The 15,934-nt window shown below is 24.9% G+C and overlaps 3 protein-coding genes and 1 long non-coding RNA gene across 7 annotated transcripts; 2 read left to right on the top strand and 2 right to left on the bottom strand.

The window, feature by feature from the left end:
• The first annotated feature begins 100 nt into the window (after positions 1 to 100).
• Positions 101 to 4,303, top strand: LOC124953943 (E3 ubiquitin-protein ligase RNF25). 2 transcript variants are annotated; one of them, XR_007102377.1, is made up of 7 exons: positions 101 to 611; positions 683 to 754; positions 1,003 to 1,243; positions 1,337 to 1,555; positions 1,634 to 1,945; positions 2,022 to 2,276; positions 2,348 to 4,303. XR_007102377.1 is itself a non-coding variant. In XM_047506041.1 (6 exons), the coding sequence occupies exons 1-6, from the start codon at positions 586 to 588 to the stop codon at positions 2,187 to 2,189; spliced, it is 1,038 nt and encodes a 345-aa protein (XP_047361997.1). In that variant the 5' UTR covers positions 102 to 585; the 3' UTR covers positions 2,190 to 4,303. The 2 variants fall into 2 exon arrangements, 1 of the variants encoding a protein (XP_047361997.1); XM_047506041.1 differs by having other exon boundaries at positions 102 to 611; positions 2,022 to 4,303.
• Positions 4,304 to 5,741: 1,438 nt separating this feature from the next.
• Positions 5,742 to 7,874, bottom strand: LOC124953947. Its single transcript, XR_007102378.1, has 2 exons — positions 7,676 to 7,874; positions 5,742 to 7,595 (listed from the first exon to the last, which is right to left on the bottom strand). It is a non-coding gene; the product is annotated as an uncharacterized LOC124953947 (long non-coding RNA).
• Positions 7,097 to 10,754, top strand: LOC124953942 (solute carrier family 35 member C2). Of its 3 annotated transcripts, none has more exons than XM_047506039.1 (9): positions 7,097 to 7,905; positions 8,255 to 8,438; positions 8,521 to 8,744; positions 8,859 to 9,076; positions 9,146 to 9,218; positions 9,375 to 9,627; positions 9,803 to 9,978; positions 10,079 to 10,208; positions 10,344 to 10,754. In XM_047506039.1, the coding sequence occupies exons 3-9, from the start codon at positions 8,541 to 8,543 to the stop codon at positions 10,427 to 10,429; spliced, it is 1,140 nt and encodes a 379-aa protein (XP_047361995.1). In that variant the 5' UTR covers positions 7,097 to 7,905; positions 8,255 to 8,438; positions 8,521 to 8,540; the 3' UTR covers positions 10,430 to 10,754. The 3 variants fall into 3 exon arrangements, with proteins under 3 accessions (XP_047361995.1, XP_047361996.1, XP_047361994.1); XM_047506040.1 differs by having other exon boundaries at positions 10,079 to 10,213; XM_047506038.1 differs by having other exon boundaries at positions 7,098 to 7,492; positions 7,698 to 7,905; positions 10,079 to 10,754.
• On the bottom strand, positions 10,743 to 13,565 carry LOC124953944 (protein obstructor-E-like). The gene is made up of 5 exons (XM_047506042.1): positions 13,434 to 13,565; positions 12,125 to 12,388; positions 11,733 to 11,927; positions 11,449 to 11,647; positions 10,743 to 11,326 (listed from the first exon to the last, which is right to left on the bottom strand). Exons 1-5 carry the CDS (start codon positions 13,492 to 13,494, stop codon positions 11,269 to 11,271), a joined length of 777 nt encoding a protein of 258 aa, XP_047361998.1. The 5' UTR covers positions 13,495 to 13,565; the 3' UTR covers positions 10,743 to 11,268.
• Positions 13,566 to 15,934: the final 2,369 nt, after the last annotated feature.

Here is a 15,934-nt window from a genome sequence, read left to right as displayed (position 1 = left end):
TTGAAAAAAAAAAAAAGATCTGTATTTAAAAATTGGCGCGTCTAAATAGAAATATGGCGTCAGAAGGATTATCTGGATAATTGATTAAATGTTAAAAAAAAATAAGATATAATAATAGATAAATTATTTTTAATAAAATTATATGAATTTCTAATTAATTCATTATTAGATTCTCATAATCTAAATATATTTCGATAAATGTATAAATAATATATTAGGGTCATTTGAACTCTTTGATAGGTGGAGGAAATGTATTTGAAAATTGAATTAGAAATCCGGCGAAAGGTTTTCCTTTTATTTAAATTGCATATATTCCAATTAAAATGAATTTAATTATATAGTTTTCTTATGTTGCTATAACAAATTCTCTAATATATTTTCTAATAAATATCCTTTTATGAAAAGATTTAAATAACAAAGGCCATACAAATTTTTCTTTACTTTAGTCTAGTTGGTAATAGTCGTACGATAGAAGTAGAATTTTAAGTTGCTGATATTGATATGCCGATTGACGTTTGTAAGGTACCCGAGACAGTCAAAAGGAGAGTAAAGAAACACGAGTGAGAAATATTTGTTTTCGGGAGAATGTCAGATTCAATGGTAGATGAAAGGTAATAGGATAATATCGAATAAATTGGAAAGTATGTAATATCATATTATATTTGATTATTCGTTCTTTCAGAGTGACGGATGAAATCGAAGCTTTAAAAGCAATTTTATTGGATGACGAACTAAGCATAAAAGAAAATGACAGGTAGTAAAAAAAAAAAACATTTTTTATGATATTTCAAATTTTCTAATGAAATATTTTGCAATTTTACATTAATTTTACAATAGAAGCTGCAATTCCTTAATAAAATTGTAAGAGCTAATGACATCAATGTCACAATAATATATAAAGTTATAACTATAATATAATTATATATTTGCTCATTGTAACTTTTATTATATATTTTGACTAAACTCATAAACACATACATTAATAAATTGTTGGGTTTATAGAGGAGAGCCAGAATATATTGAAACTATATTATTTCCCTCAACTGGAGAAGATTCACAATCTCAATATGTCTGTGTTACACTTGTTGTTCAATTACCTTATGGTTATCCGGATATATCTCCCAATATTAGCTTAAGAAATCCAAGAGGATTAGATGAAGATACAGTAAGGTTAATGCAATCAGATGCTGAAGCTAAATGTAAAGATTTTATTGGACAGCCAGTAATGTTTGAGTTAATTGAGGTATAACATAAACATTTTGTAATTCTCTTATATCTTATAAAAATTATGTAACGTGTGTCAATCATATAACTAATTTTATTATAATAATATCAGATGATTAGAGAACATCTTACAAGAAGCAACTTACCTACAGATCAATGCGCTGTTTGCTTATATGGCTTTCGAGAAGGTGATGAATTTACAAAAACAGAATGTTATCATTACTTTCATTCTCATTGCTTAGCAGCACATGTTGCTGCAGCTGAACGCTATTATAGAGAAGAGCAAGAGAAGCTACCACAATGGCAACAAGATACTACTAATAAATTTCAGGTATTAAAGAATTTAGATATTTAATGTACGTGCAAATAATACTTTCTAATGAGCTTGTAAATGATATTTTTTATTTAGGCCATTTGCCCTGTTTGCCGGGAATCCATACATTGTGATGTTGAAAGTTTATGGTCAGCTCCACCTCCTATAGATGTGGAAGCTGCCACAGACTTTTCAGTTACTGCAGAATTAAAAGAGCTGCAAAAGCAAATGGCTGCATTATACTTGAGACAACAACAAAGGGGTGGTATCATTGATTTAGAAGCGGAAGGAGTAAAAATGTTGCTAAGAACCGAAGATGATACTGCTGTTTCCACAGAGAGACTCAATCCACCTAGCACTAGCTTAAACACATATGCAAATCAATCTACGCAATCAGTCACTCAAGTGGTATATCAGTTCATTTATAATATTATTCTTTAACATTGAATTTCATTATGTTTAGATACTTGATGACTTTTTATAGCAATCTTCAAATAATACTCAAAACCAACCACGACAATTTCATCACAATCATCATGGGCATAATAATCATGGACATAATAATCATGGACACCGTAACAGAGGTAGAGGACGTGCCCATTATCGACGCCAATTTGATAAAATGAGGCATACTGAAACTACTCCCAGATGACAATGGGCTCGAGATAAAATATTAACTGCCTGGTCATTTACTTTGCTAAGCGTATATAATACAGTTAGCATAATCATATTCATAAATGTAATATACCGTAATTATCTAACTTTAAATTATCTTCGTGTGATAAAGTTATAGGTGTTATTGTTCAGCAGTATTCCCATTGCACTGGTGTATAAGATGGGATGTGTTGAAAGTTCTAAGGACTGTCTACATAGACTGAAGCCATGGTGCTCTTTAAACTGCAAGTGTACAGATTTTTTAATTCAGTTTCCATATTTTTACATTCCTGCAATTATAACAACTATGGAAAGATTCTTAATTAAGAGAACTGTGTTAAAGATATTTTTACGGTGCTTTATAATTAGAAATTATCTTAAAAGTAGCAGATATATTAGTACCCTGCATATATCTTAAAGTAGCATTTCAAAGTGGTTCTTAATTTATAATGTAATATGTTGAACAATACTCATTTAATTAGAGTGACTGTAATATCTTTTGTAAGAAGAAGAGAACATATTATTCATATTTGGAATTTGCTAATATAAAAATACAAATATAAAATATATTACTTTCGTTCATAAATCAATTAAAATTATCTAAGTTATGTTATATCAAAATCAACATATTCGTCTAAGCTTCTGTAAACATTGTAACTTTGTATTTATATTATTCTTGTTTTATGCAGGATAAAGGCATTGTCTATTGTAGATACTCCTTTAACATATATAAATTGAAAAAAAGTTGTTAATAGTTTTAATCTCTTCCACATGAATGTGATACTTACAAAAGGGTAATAGTAGGCTAAAAAAAGGAACTTCAGTATATATTAACATTGATTAATTTTCAATTAGAAAAGACATTATGATATACTTCAGTCTTCTATCGGAAATATTATCCTCTTTAATGAAATAATTAATCACATGACAATGATTGTTGTATTTTTTATGTTAGTTTAAATATTAAATTTCAAAAATACTGATAATGGTCATTTTGAATTGACTGTGTCGAAAACAAAAGAATATGGAAAATAGAATTTCTTTAAATTGATTATAGATATAAAACATGTTTTATTGATAGAAAGAAGAACTTTATCAATATCTTTTTATTTAATATTTTGTCTAGCCTATGTGCCCGTTAAGTCTATGTAATATTAATATGTGAGTGATATAGACATGATACCTGATCTAATTGCATCACTTTTTGTTTTAATTTTATCTAAAAAAAAAAAAAGAAAAAAAAAAGAAAAAAAAAGAAAAAGAAAAAAGAAAAAAATTTTAGCTTTTATCTAATAACATAGTAATCATTCTATATATTTCACAATTCTCTTTATAATTTCATTATTTCGCTTTGCAATGTTGTGTTCAATATCTCAGTGTTCAAAAGCTTAAACACAGTAATCATGTTAACGCGTTCTTGTGTACTGGGCAGTATAATATTAAAGTATTTAATACTTGGAAATATATATATTATTCTATAAAAATTTTTTCGTAGATAGTCAAAGTAAAATGTTGTTAGTACGACAATGTTTCTCAAATCCTGGATTTGTGGCTTATGTAGCCATTGTTCCTACATGTAATATAATGATACAGTATAATTATATTTGTCAACTATTTCAATTTGTAAACACCAAAGACTGCCGAGTTTAGGGGAAAAAAAAAAAAAAAAAAAAAAAAAAAAAAAAAAAAAAAAAAAAAATCAATTAATTTGATATACAGGGTGTTGCAGATAAAATCAACGAATTTACCGATTGTGTTTGAAAATATAAAATAAAATGTCTATATAAACATGGATTACACATTATTTATCAGAAAATAAACATTTGTAGAACCATGTTTATGTAAACATTTTTTTTTGTTTTGTTTTCTCTAAAATCTTTAATACGATTCCTCATTTTAAAACATTTTTTTCTGGACCACTTTGAGATCTGTTTAAAGTATGCAGCTTTATTATTATCATTTTTTTTTTCTTTTTTACTTTATTTTATTTTGTACTATAATTATCTGTGATATTTTGCAAACGTGGATATTAGAATCCGAATTTCGGCGTATGATAGACATGGTACTATTATTTTGTTAGAATTATTATTAAATTTTATTAAATTGCAATTACATACAACTCTTTTTATTTTATTTTAAACTTCAATTATTTAACATAATTTAAGGTAATTTGTGTAAATTACACGATTAAGTAATTACATCTCATTAATGATAATACACATTAAGCAATAAATAGGTAAACACTGTTAATAAATATTTACTTAGTACTGCCAAAATCCGGATTCAAATGATTATTTAATTTTTATTATAATATTATGGTAAATGTAAATATTTCATATGGAGAATTAGAAATTGAGAACTAATTACATATATTTACTTTAAATATTTGTGGTAAATATATGATGTTTTAAATGTTATCATTTATAGGATTATACTTTCTATTTTATTTGATTTATATTTAACCTTATAACTTATATTTACATAAAGATCAGTTCCTTATTTGTAAACATTTTACAAACAATATTATTTAATTTTTTATAAGATAAAAATTTTTTTACATTAAATATCATTTAATATTTTAGATAATATTAAGTAATTTTCTTTTTTTAATTATGTATCATTACCTTAAACAATATAAAAAATTACTTGCATTCTCTCATATAAAAGTTCGCACAATTCAGTGGTATTTCATCAATACGTTAGCGTCATTTTGCATGAAAATATGAACATTTACATTTAATAAAAGTATGCTTATTGACAGATTCTTTAAAACTTATAAAATAGCATAGCAATGCTATAAACTAAATATATATAGCATATAATATGTATTCCCAAATTGATAGTTGCATGAATATATCGGTAATTTTTATAATTGTGCAATCAAAATAATTTCAATAAAATCTATGTAAAAATAATATATTAAAGTCAATATTAGAGAGTACAAATGGAGATATTATATTTTTATTTCTTGATTTTTTTTTTTTTTTTTTTTTTTTTTTTTTTTTTTTTTTTTTTTTTTTTTAATTATAGGTATGAATAGAATGATCAAGTGAACTTTTAATGTTAATAAATATGTATGGATAGTTTTAATTTTATGCAACAATAAGTATAATGTTACATGTTAGTGTTGAATATAGTAGTGCCTATTCCTTATTTATAAAAAAACATTAAAAATTTTAATCAAATTTATTGATTATACAATTCTAATTTATATAATCTATTTTATTTATATGCTAACATAATTAAATAAAATCGATTATAAAAAAATTTACAAATTACATAAAAAATGAATAAAAATAATCCAGCAAAAATATTACATTAACGCTCCCATGTTATATACAGTGCCATAAGTATTGCTATATTTTATAACAAGAATTAGTTTAATTAGTTATGAATCTAAGTGAATTTTGTAATAATGTCCAAATTTTTACTTTATAAAGATTTCGGTAACATTTGTATATAATAACTGCATGTGTATCTAGTAATTATGCATGCATAGAACTTATAAAATTTGATGATAATAGAAGTATAAACAATGTTTGTGTAGTACGTTTTTAGTTAATTCTGATGGAATATTGGCCACCCTTAAAATTTTCGTTATTTGAAATTACTGTATTTATATAGCAATAACCCTATATGAATATATGAAACTATAACCCTGTATATCATTACATACGTAATATACGTGTATATTAGCTTATATATATATATATCTTTTAGCTTATTATATCTTTTTTTTTTTTATAATGTTTTTAATAATAGCAAATATAATTAATAGTAAAAAATTTAAAGATTTAACTATAGATTATAAATAAATTATTGCAATATTATATACGTAATATAATTACATTTGTTTTTTGATTTGTCTTATAAATACGGAAATGAAGTAAAAAATTTTTTTTTCTATTCACGTTATAATATTGTATTATGGTAATTATTATTTACAATATGTATAATGTTTTATCTTAATAAAATTTCCACGTAGATTATGCCAAAGAATGAATGAAAAAAAAAAAGGAAAAAGAAATTAACATTCCCATAACAACTAATATTCAAAAACAAAACAAAACTATTAGTAGTAACTTACTCTTTAATATTCCTTTAAATTCAACAAGTTTGGGCCAACAACATATAAATTTATTACAAAATTATTAAGTATGAAATAAACAAATTTTAAATCCGTTTAACATAATACAAAATTATCAGTATGTCTGAAACTGAAACTATTGACGCAGCTGACGTTATTTGTGGTTTGAAAGCTGTAGTGAAAGATTTAGAATGGTTAGTTCACGATAAGTTATGTCGAAAAATAATTTTTTACTGTGTATTAAATTTCTTTTTTTCTCTTCTTTTTTTTTTGTTTTTTTTTAATATGATAATATATTTATTTTATAGCCACAACAAAATGCAATTATTAAAACAAAAAATAGAAAAGCAACAAGAACCATTATATATAATGATACCTGTTGACAAGACAGTTTTTAAGGATAAAAGTCAATGTCAATATAGCAAGAGACAAATTAGACGTACAGACAGTAGTTTAAAAAGTGGTTGCAGAAAAACATCAGTTAGTAAAAACTATAAAAGTAGAATTAATTTAAACATTAGCAATTGTAATTTTTGAAAAATATAAACATCTATTTTAGAGGATAACAGACTTAAAATTTCCTGAAATGCGTGGTGGAATTTTATATTCAAAATGTATGTGTTTGCATAGAAATGGGCTTCAGGACTCGTGTCCATTAACTCAATGCCAAGGTCAACCACAATGTCTTGTAACCCCATGGCCAATTTGCCCACCTGGAAAATTTATTAGATCTCGTTATCCAGGACAGTATCCAATGCCAATTAAATCTGATCGTAGAAAATATTGAAAGTTTCATAAAGAACACTTATCATAAAAAATAATCATGAAAAAAAACTACTATCGAGAAAAATATATTATCGAGATAATATATAATAATATAATTTGAAATGCTGCCTCAGTATATATCTTTTTATTATTGAAATGACATCGTAATGAAATAATACTGTCAATTCTAACATTATTATTGTATTAAAGCTTATGTAAATATCACGATCATATTAATAAAAATGATATTACTTGATATTTATCGATAATATTTGCATCATTGGATTCAATATTTATTTTGAATGTTTTATTATAATTCGCGCGCTTAATTTAAACGGCATTCGATATCAATGAAGAGGGCACTGAGGTAGCAATACTTATCTTTCCCAAAAATTTTTCTGTTATAAAGGCTTTGTTAACTTTTTATTCTCTGTCATCTTAGATAGAAGGTAGTTTTCTTCCAACTTAGATAATTCATCTTTTAAAATATTTCCTTCATTTTTCTAAATTTCTTCTTTTTTTCTTGACGAACATATGTCAAATTGAATAAACCTAAAATCAAACTTTTTAATTTTGCTCTTATCAAATATCTAATCAACGTAATATTATTTTCAATGGTGTTGTGCACTTACGTATGTTTTCCTTTGTTTTCAGGATAAATCGGTGGTACTTTAAATAGCATATGGACATTATCGTCATCGGATATACTCAATGTGATAACGAATGGAATATCTTGTGCAGTGTATGGTTTGATAATAGTACGATTGGTGTGTATATTTTAACATGAATCAAGGCAATTAAGTCGTACATAAAATTATTTGGTCAAAATAATACATAATTATAATTTATATAAAAATACCAGGTATTTACACATTAATATAATTTTAATTGCAAATATTGCTTTTAAATAATATATTAAAATCATGTATTTATTTGATTGATTTTTATTCTGTTGCAATATTTTATAAAAGTGTAAAGAATATTGTTCTTTCTGTATTATTGATTATCAATAAATCTTTTGATATAAATTATTAAGATAAACAATTGAATAAAGTAATCCCAAATATAAGTTCTTACTTTAGGAATTAAAATATTTTGTATAAAGTTTATCCGTCTATTATAATTAATATATTTTTGTAATTATTATAATGAATATGTTCTTTTTATTAGCCAGTGATTTTTATTTTAATATGAATTATCTTTTTTTGCAGTATGTTTAATGTTAAATATTGAAAAGAAGATTTTAAATACTGCAAAGAAGATATTAAATTTATTGGATAAACTGGATGCAAAGCTTAACGTATATAAATTATATTATGTATCTTTCAATTATTTATGGGGTAACATAAAAGTGACAAGGAAAAATAAGAAGTTCAGTAGTTAGTACACTGCAAGGTTAATATATTAAAATTTTTTACCTTCTAAAAAATCAATTATTAATTAAATTGTTTTTAATACAATACTACTTTTTATATAGATCATACCAGATTTAAAGAAATGTCTAGGTCAAGTATTAAATATCAAATAGTTAAGAAGGATGATACTTTATATTATTTGTCCTCTCAAAATACACAAGATTATCAAAATATACCGAAAAAGGAACCTTGTATAGGTGCCGTACAAACGATTTTAATAATTTCTATTTATTTTGTTTTATCTATAGGACTTACTTTTTATCAGAAATGGCTTTTCAAAACATATGTAAGTGATATTTCTTAAATGCTTATCAAAAAACATAGCAAATATTTTAAAAGAAGGGGCAGTAATATTATTCTACTTTTTTTTTTTTTTTTTTTTTAATTATTATAATTTCAGGGTTTCAATTTTCCTCTTGGAGCGGTAACCTGTCATTTATTTGTAAAATTTGCATTGTCTGCATTAATACGTTGTATTAGATTATGTTACAAAGGACCACAATATCATGTCAAACTTACTTGGCAAAATATAATATGTTCACTAGCACCACCAGGCATAGCTAGCGGATTTGATGTCGCTCTATCAAATTGGTCAATTGCATTAATTACGATATCTCTGTGAGTATAAGTAGCTTTTTAATTAATCTTTAAAATTCTACTATAAATGTATAAAAATAAAAATTCTAGATACACTATGACAAAATCCAGTACTATAGTTTTTATTCTTGGATTTTCTCTTATATTTAAACTTGAAAAAAAGGTAAGAAATTGTTCTTCATTCTTTTGATAAATCTTAATTTAGTTACTAAACATTTTTAGACAAGAATACTAAAATAAAACTAATATTTTGTAAGAAATGTTTATTCGATGCAATTTTTTTATCGAATAAAACAAATTATTAGAGCATTTGTTTCAGTCATGGTCTTTAATAGCCATAGTAGCAACAATATCAGGGGGCTTATTCATGTTCACTTATAAATCCACTCAGTTTCATGTGCTTGGGTTTATATTATGTCTTTTGGCATCATTCTCAAGTGGTCTCAGATGGACTATGGCTCAAGTCATAATGCAAAAATCTAAATTGGGTCTTCGAAATCCAATAGATATGATTTATTATATGCAACCATGGATGTTGCTACCTGTAATACCTATTACATTATGGTTTGAGGGTAACAAAAAACATGTTCTACTAATTACGAGCTATGTAATTTTTTTATGAATGCGAATATTATCATAATATTGTACTAATATTTTAGTTTTAAGAATATCATTTTTCACAAAATGGAACTTCTGGAAGTTTAAAGTATCTATTATTAAAAAATTTGAATACACATTTCATTTTAGGTCCAGAAATGTATAATAATCTTAAGAGCATTAATTGGAACAATTTTGAACCAATTATGTTAACTGTAGCTGCAGTAAATTCTGGAGCAATTTTAGCATTTGTTATGGAAATAACAGAATTTTTAGTTGTCACATACACCTCTAGTCTAACGCTTTCTGTTACAGGAATATTTAAGGTAAATTATAAATATTGAATCAAACTTTTATTGTGTATCTTTTCTATTCTATTTTTTTTTTTTTTTTTTTTTCAAACGATTAACATATTTTATATTACAGGAAATATGCATATTGATATTAGCTTTCGAATGGAAAGGTGATCGTATAAGTGGCCTAAATTTTGTAGGTCTGTTATTGTGCCTCGGCGGAATTATACTTCACGTTATTCAAAAAGTATTATTTAATAAAAGTAAGGTGATTGAAAGTTTAGAACTAAGTGATAATTCATTACCAAGTAACAGCTCTAAAAAGGAAGATGGAATTGATGCGAATTTACCCTTATTAACACAAAAATCTAGTTCCTTAATTAATTTATTAACTACAGATTTTACTTCGGACGAGGAAGATGATATTAAAATGAAAGAAAATTCTTCTCAAGTATTATCAAATATTTTACAACGCAGGGAATGAATGTAAATAAAAAAAAAATCATATTTATTTTTCTTCTTCCATGGAATTAAGTAATTAGCAATTGATATACCAAATTTTCCACATGCAAGAAAAAGCAGAATCGACGCATATTCCGTAACTATTATATATATATATATAAAAAAAAAAAAAAAAAAAAAAAAACAAAAAGACTAAAAACTAATAACAATTTTAAGTTAAACCAGATATGATAATATAATTATTAATACTTCCTGTTTTTTATTGAAGTTAATATTGCATTAATAAATTGTTATAAAATCATTCCATAAAATAATTTATTTAAAGACAATGCAAGAAATATGAAAAAGTTTATTATTTCTTAATAATAGAGTATAATTAATCTATGAGAACATTGATATTATATAAAGAGAAACAAGTCGCTGTCAGAGCATACAATGTAAATTATCAATAAATGATTATTTATAAATATAAGAAGATTTATTTCATGTATTTATTTTTTATATAATAAGAATTATAATAGCTGGAATATTAATGATATTGATCATTGGTATAAAGCATCATATATATGCTGACATATTAATCATAATCTTAATAATTTCCTATATAATATATTTTGATAATACGTAGATCTACATCCAGTATTTCAAGTAGACATTACCTACTAGAAAAATATATCTCTATATTGATTAAAAATAAATATTTACATTGTTATGTTGCATTATTATAGTATACATTCGTATTACATTAAGGTATCTTGAATTTGATCTATTTATATTTCAATATTGTTCATTAAATTGAACGTTTCATAATGTTCGAAGTATAATACAGTCTGCTTAAAGGGTCGAAATAAATTTTCAGTTTCAGAACAATCTTGTTGGATGAATATTAGATGAGATTAAATTAGTGGCTTCAGGAGCGCTGTAATTGAAATATAATCATAAGATTATATTAATATTATGAATGATTAATATCAAAGAGACGATATTAAATTGTAGAAGGAAAAAAAAGAATAATAAGTTAGAAATAATTATATTACTAACCATCCAGTAACATTTTCTGCAGCATCACAGGCATCAATAAGCTCATTAAATGCATTTCCTTCGCCACAGTTTAGCAAACGTGGATGTCCATTAACGCAGATATAATAATGCTGACAATCATGAGTACTACGATAAAATTTTATTTCACCACCCAAAAATGAACTTTCTTTGATCTCCGGACATCGAAAGCCAAGAAAAGCTATAGAATTTATTGAGAAATAATTAAACACATTTATCTAACAAGTGATAATGTACAAAAATTTAATATGGAAATTCTAACTGACCTTCGGCATCACAATCTGGTACTTGATCAGGCCAATCACATCGATATAATTCTGGATTAAAAGCTAATCCTTCGGGACAATCAAAAACATATCCTCTACCATCGGCACAATTCATAAATTGTCCACAATTTTGATGATCGCCAACTTTGAAGTATCCATATTGATGTGGACAATCTTCAGTTGGTTGTGCTGGCTCTAATAATGTTTCATAGAAAATTTATGTATTATTTTTATTAATTAATATAATATTAATGAATATAATAATAATATAATATTAATATAATATAAATGAAAGAATTATAATAACATATAATATAATTTTCAGATATGAAGGAGAATATATATAGAAAGAAATAATAAAAAGGAAAAATAAAGTGAATAGTATTACTCACGTCTGTTTGGTCTGCCTTCGCAATTAACATCAATGGGATATCCGCAAGGATAATTGAAACGTGCGTCAGGATTGAAAACTAAGCCTTCAGGGCAAAGTTTCTCTTCTGGAACACCGTCGATACATTCGATATATGCATCGCATTGAGATTGAACTGCGAAACGTCCGTTCTTTTCCGGACACGATCCTTGTGAAACTTGTCTAGTTGATGGTACTAGATGATTTGATTGTTGAGTTTTTGAATGTGTTTGATACTGGCTGATGCCTACACAAAGAAAATAGAAAAAAGAAAATTAAGGTAATTTGAACATAGATAAAATATATATTTTTATTATATTTATATATATACATATATATATATATATATATATATATATATATATATATATATATATGTTTTTATTATATAATATTAGAAGGACCGGAAAGTAATGTCGCTTTCTTAAATGAAATTCAAACGAATAAATCTTTAAAAAGTGTTTATTTTTAATCACAATCAGAAACGACTTTACTTTCCGGTCTATCTAATATAATTTAAAGAAATTTATGATATATAGATAATCATCACTTCTAACATTCTAATCAAGTAGTATGTATATTTCATGTGTCATACATTGTTGGTAATACGAGCCTGGGTATTAGACGATTTATAACGAATCTGATACCGATCTTCTTCATATATTATATTCACGTATATGTTTCATGTACGACCTTCAAACGTTCAAAGAATTTCGATAGTTCGCATTACGCTTGACCTCCGCGAGAAACCTGCATTCATTAGCATTACATGCATATCCTTTACGCAATATCTCGTCTTACTCCTGCTTTTTCAAAGATATTATGAAATGTCAAAGGCGAGAATTTATCCGGTGAAATCTTCCAGGCTTCATCGCATAATATAAATTGCTTTGGTGAGTTAAAACATTTTTAACATTCATATTTAATTTGTTTTTATAATAACGAGCTAATATATTTTTAAATAATTATTATATAAATAATTCTATCGATAAATCACTTTTATAAAATCATATTTTACATCCTGATATTATTATTTAAAGCTAATTTATTATTATTATTATTATTATTATTATTAAACAATTAGAAATAAAATTAAGAAAAGTATTATGAATAAAATTTGTAAAAAAAAAAAAGAATAAGGAAATAATTATATTAAATATTTTCAATGGCTAAGATAGGTTCTTCATCCCTATCATAACTTTATATAGAGAAAGCACTTACATCTTCCAATAGTGATTTATCGTAAACGAATCTTTCACTTTCTCGAATACGTCGCAATAAAATATACTCACATAGTGCGACGGCAAAAAAGCCGTAGGCGATGAGCAAATGGATGATCGAATACGTGGCCATTGGAACTCCTTCGAAGCAAGCGAACTTTCCTTAACGATTACTAAAGAACGACTATGAACTCTACCGTGTTCTTCTCGGCCTTTTATCATCTTTACCGGTCCTCGAAAGTAAACAGGAGAGAGAAGAAGACACATATTTTCCTGTTATTTCTCTAATTTATACCATCTAATTTGTAGAAATCAATATACATTTAAACATTTTAATAATATCATGATTACATAATCAAACAAATTTATTATGTATCAGCAAAACTATAGAAACATTTTTAAATACTTTAATTTTTATACTTGTTAAAAATATTTAAGAAATATTTTATATTATATAAAAGAAATATATATATATATATATATATATATATATACATATTGTAATAACAAATAGTTTGAAAATGAAATTAGATAGAAGTCATAGATTTTTGTTACTGATAAAAAGAAAAGAAAATATAGCTTGTAAATAAAGTTAGCATAGATTTATGATACTGATACAAGAAATATATATATATATATGGTGTATTACGTAATATATGATAGAAAGTACGTAATATAAAATTTTCTTCGAACTTCGAGAATTTTTATATGCTTGGTGTATCAAAAAGAGCCTTGACATTTGTTCGCTTTCACGTGTTGTGGTCTTTAACGGATGTTCAAATGCGAAATGCCATTTAACAAATGATAGTTTACTGTATAACTATAGTTAACGTTATAATATATTTTTATTTTTTTTATTAAGTTCGATTAATTAATAAATATAAATACTTTTATGGTTCACGTGTGATTCCATTTTGTTGTTAGAAATAGTAAATTACGAATTGAAAAACTTTTTAATTGGTTTCTTCTTTTTTTCTTTTTTTTTTTTTTTTTCTTTCCTTTTTTCTAATAAATGAATTTGTTTATAAAAATTATAATTAACACAATCGTAAAATTCTATTCTTTAAATTAAATTCAGTTAAATTTATAAACAAGAATAAATCGATATTTAACGTGTGATTCATTTTTGTCGTTAAAAAAAAAAAAAGAATACGTAATAATGAACTATCAATTAGTTTCTATTATTGTAATTAATTACATTTCTATTATAACAAGTGAATTTTGTTTGTTATTAAAAAAAAAAAAAAAAAAAAAAAAAAAAAAAAAAAGATAACTCCGGCTAGATTAATTTATATATCAGTGATGACAATTTAGCTTACGAGAGAAATATTTTTTAAACAAATAATTTTTTTTTATACGATGGAAAAACGTATGAAAAAAAAAAATAATGATATTAACAATGAATACGTAGAGCAAGGAAGTGACGATGGACAATTAGTTAATTTCCTGAATAATCAGTTTTTTTTTTATTTTTAATCCTTATCAATATTAAACAACGCAGTTATGTATGTGGATGCGCGCATGCGCGTGTATTACATGGAAAATTTTCTTCTTCTCGCACGTATGTACGTATTGTTTGAAGATAAACCGGATGTCCTCCACTCGATTGCCCCCAAAACATAATTATAACAATTGCACATAGCACGTCCTTTTTATTCTCTGCCCTTTTCCTCATACTATCAGTCATTTGATTTTATATTTTTTCTTTTTTTAAACAAACAATACATCGGATAAACTCATGGAAGTTTCTTTTTATAGTTCTTTTTTTTTTTTTTTCTTTTTTTCCTTTTCCTTTACATGAAAAGACAAACAATAACAATCTTTCTATCTTTTTTTGCTTTCTCTCTTACAGTTCTTTTGTAGCAAGCATTTACATATAAATACAGTAAAGAAATTGTACAGTTTCTCTATTATTTTCATTGATTATTTTTTAAAAATAATTTAATTTCAAGTGGCATAGGAATATTTATGTAATTTAAAATATCACAATGATTTGAATATATATATGTATCAATTAACCATAAATCGCTGTAAATGTTAGTTTTGAGTTAAAGCAAAGGAGTCAATCATTTCAATAAGTTCGTGTATCACTTGTAAGATTAAAAAAAGGAAAAAGAATAAAAAAAAAAAAAAAAATATTCCTTTGTCACCGTGCATGATAATAACATATTTTGTTCAACTCTTTTTTTCTGTAACATTTAATTATAATAATAATTATTATTATTCTGTCAATAGTTTGGAAGAGATGAATTGTATAAACAAATATATATCTAATATTTTTTCTTAATTAATTCAACTCCGTTTTTTTTCTTTTTTTTTTTCTTTTTTTTTTTGTTTTTTTTTTGAACGACTCTCATTCTTATCACGGGAAAATGAAATTTTTTTTATTACGTAAATTTATATTAGTAATCAATTCAATGAGATATTATTTCTGTTTTTTGTGAGAGAAGTTGAAGGAAAATATATTTTGTAGTTATTAGCAGTTTGGTTTTTCTCTTTTTTTTTTTTTTTTTTTCTTTCGGTACACACAATAACTTAATAATTTAGAATTTGGAAAATAAATACTATATATC

This window comes from Vespa velutina, chromosome 13 (assembly GCF_912470025.1).
Source record: "Vespa velutina chromosome 13, iVesVel2.1, whole genome shotgun sequence".
Classification (NCBI taxonomy): Eukaryota; Metazoa; Arthropoda; class Insecta; order Hymenoptera; family Vespidae; genus Vespa; species Vespa velutina.
The sequence above is the reverse complement of the archived record's forward strand: the minus strand, read 5'-3'. Positions and strand labels throughout refer to the sequence as shown.

Bases quoted from the DNA above. Each gene is read 5' to 3' on its own strand.
- LOC124953943 (XM_047506041.1), top strand. From the start codon at position 586: ATGTCAGATTCAATGGTAGATGAAAG. The intron at 612-682 runs GTAATAGGATAA...TCGTTCTTTCAG, and splicing joins GATTCAATGGTAGATGAAAG to AGTGACGGATGAAATCGAAG. The intron at 1,556-1,633 runs GTATTAAAGAAT...TTTTTTATTTAG, and splicing joins ATACTACTAATAAATTTCAG to GCCATTTGCCCTGTTTGCCG.
- LOC124953942 (XM_047506038.1), top strand. From the start codon at position 8,541: ATGTCTAGGTCAAGTATTAAATATCAAATAGTTAAGAAGGATGATACT. The intron at 9,628-9,802 runs GTAACAAAAAAC...ATTTCATTTTAG, and splicing joins TATTACATTATGGTTTGAGG to GTCCAGAAATGTATAATAAT. The intron at 9,979-10,078 runs GTAAATTATAAA...TTTATATTACAG, and splicing joins CTGTTACAGGAATATTTAAG to GAAATATGCATATTGATATT.
- LOC124953944 (XM_047506042.1), bottom strand. From the start codon at position 13,494: ATGGCCACGTATTCGATCATCCATTTGCTCATCGCCTACGGCTTTTTT. The intron at 12,389-13,433 runs GTGAGTATATTT...TTCTTTGTGTAG, and splicing joins CTTTTTTGCCGTCGCACTAT to GCATCAGCCAGTATCAAACA. The intron at 11,648-11,732 runs GTCAGTTAGAAT...TAAATTCTATAG, and splicing joins ACCAGATTGTGATGCCGAAG to CTTTTCTTGGCTTTCGATGT.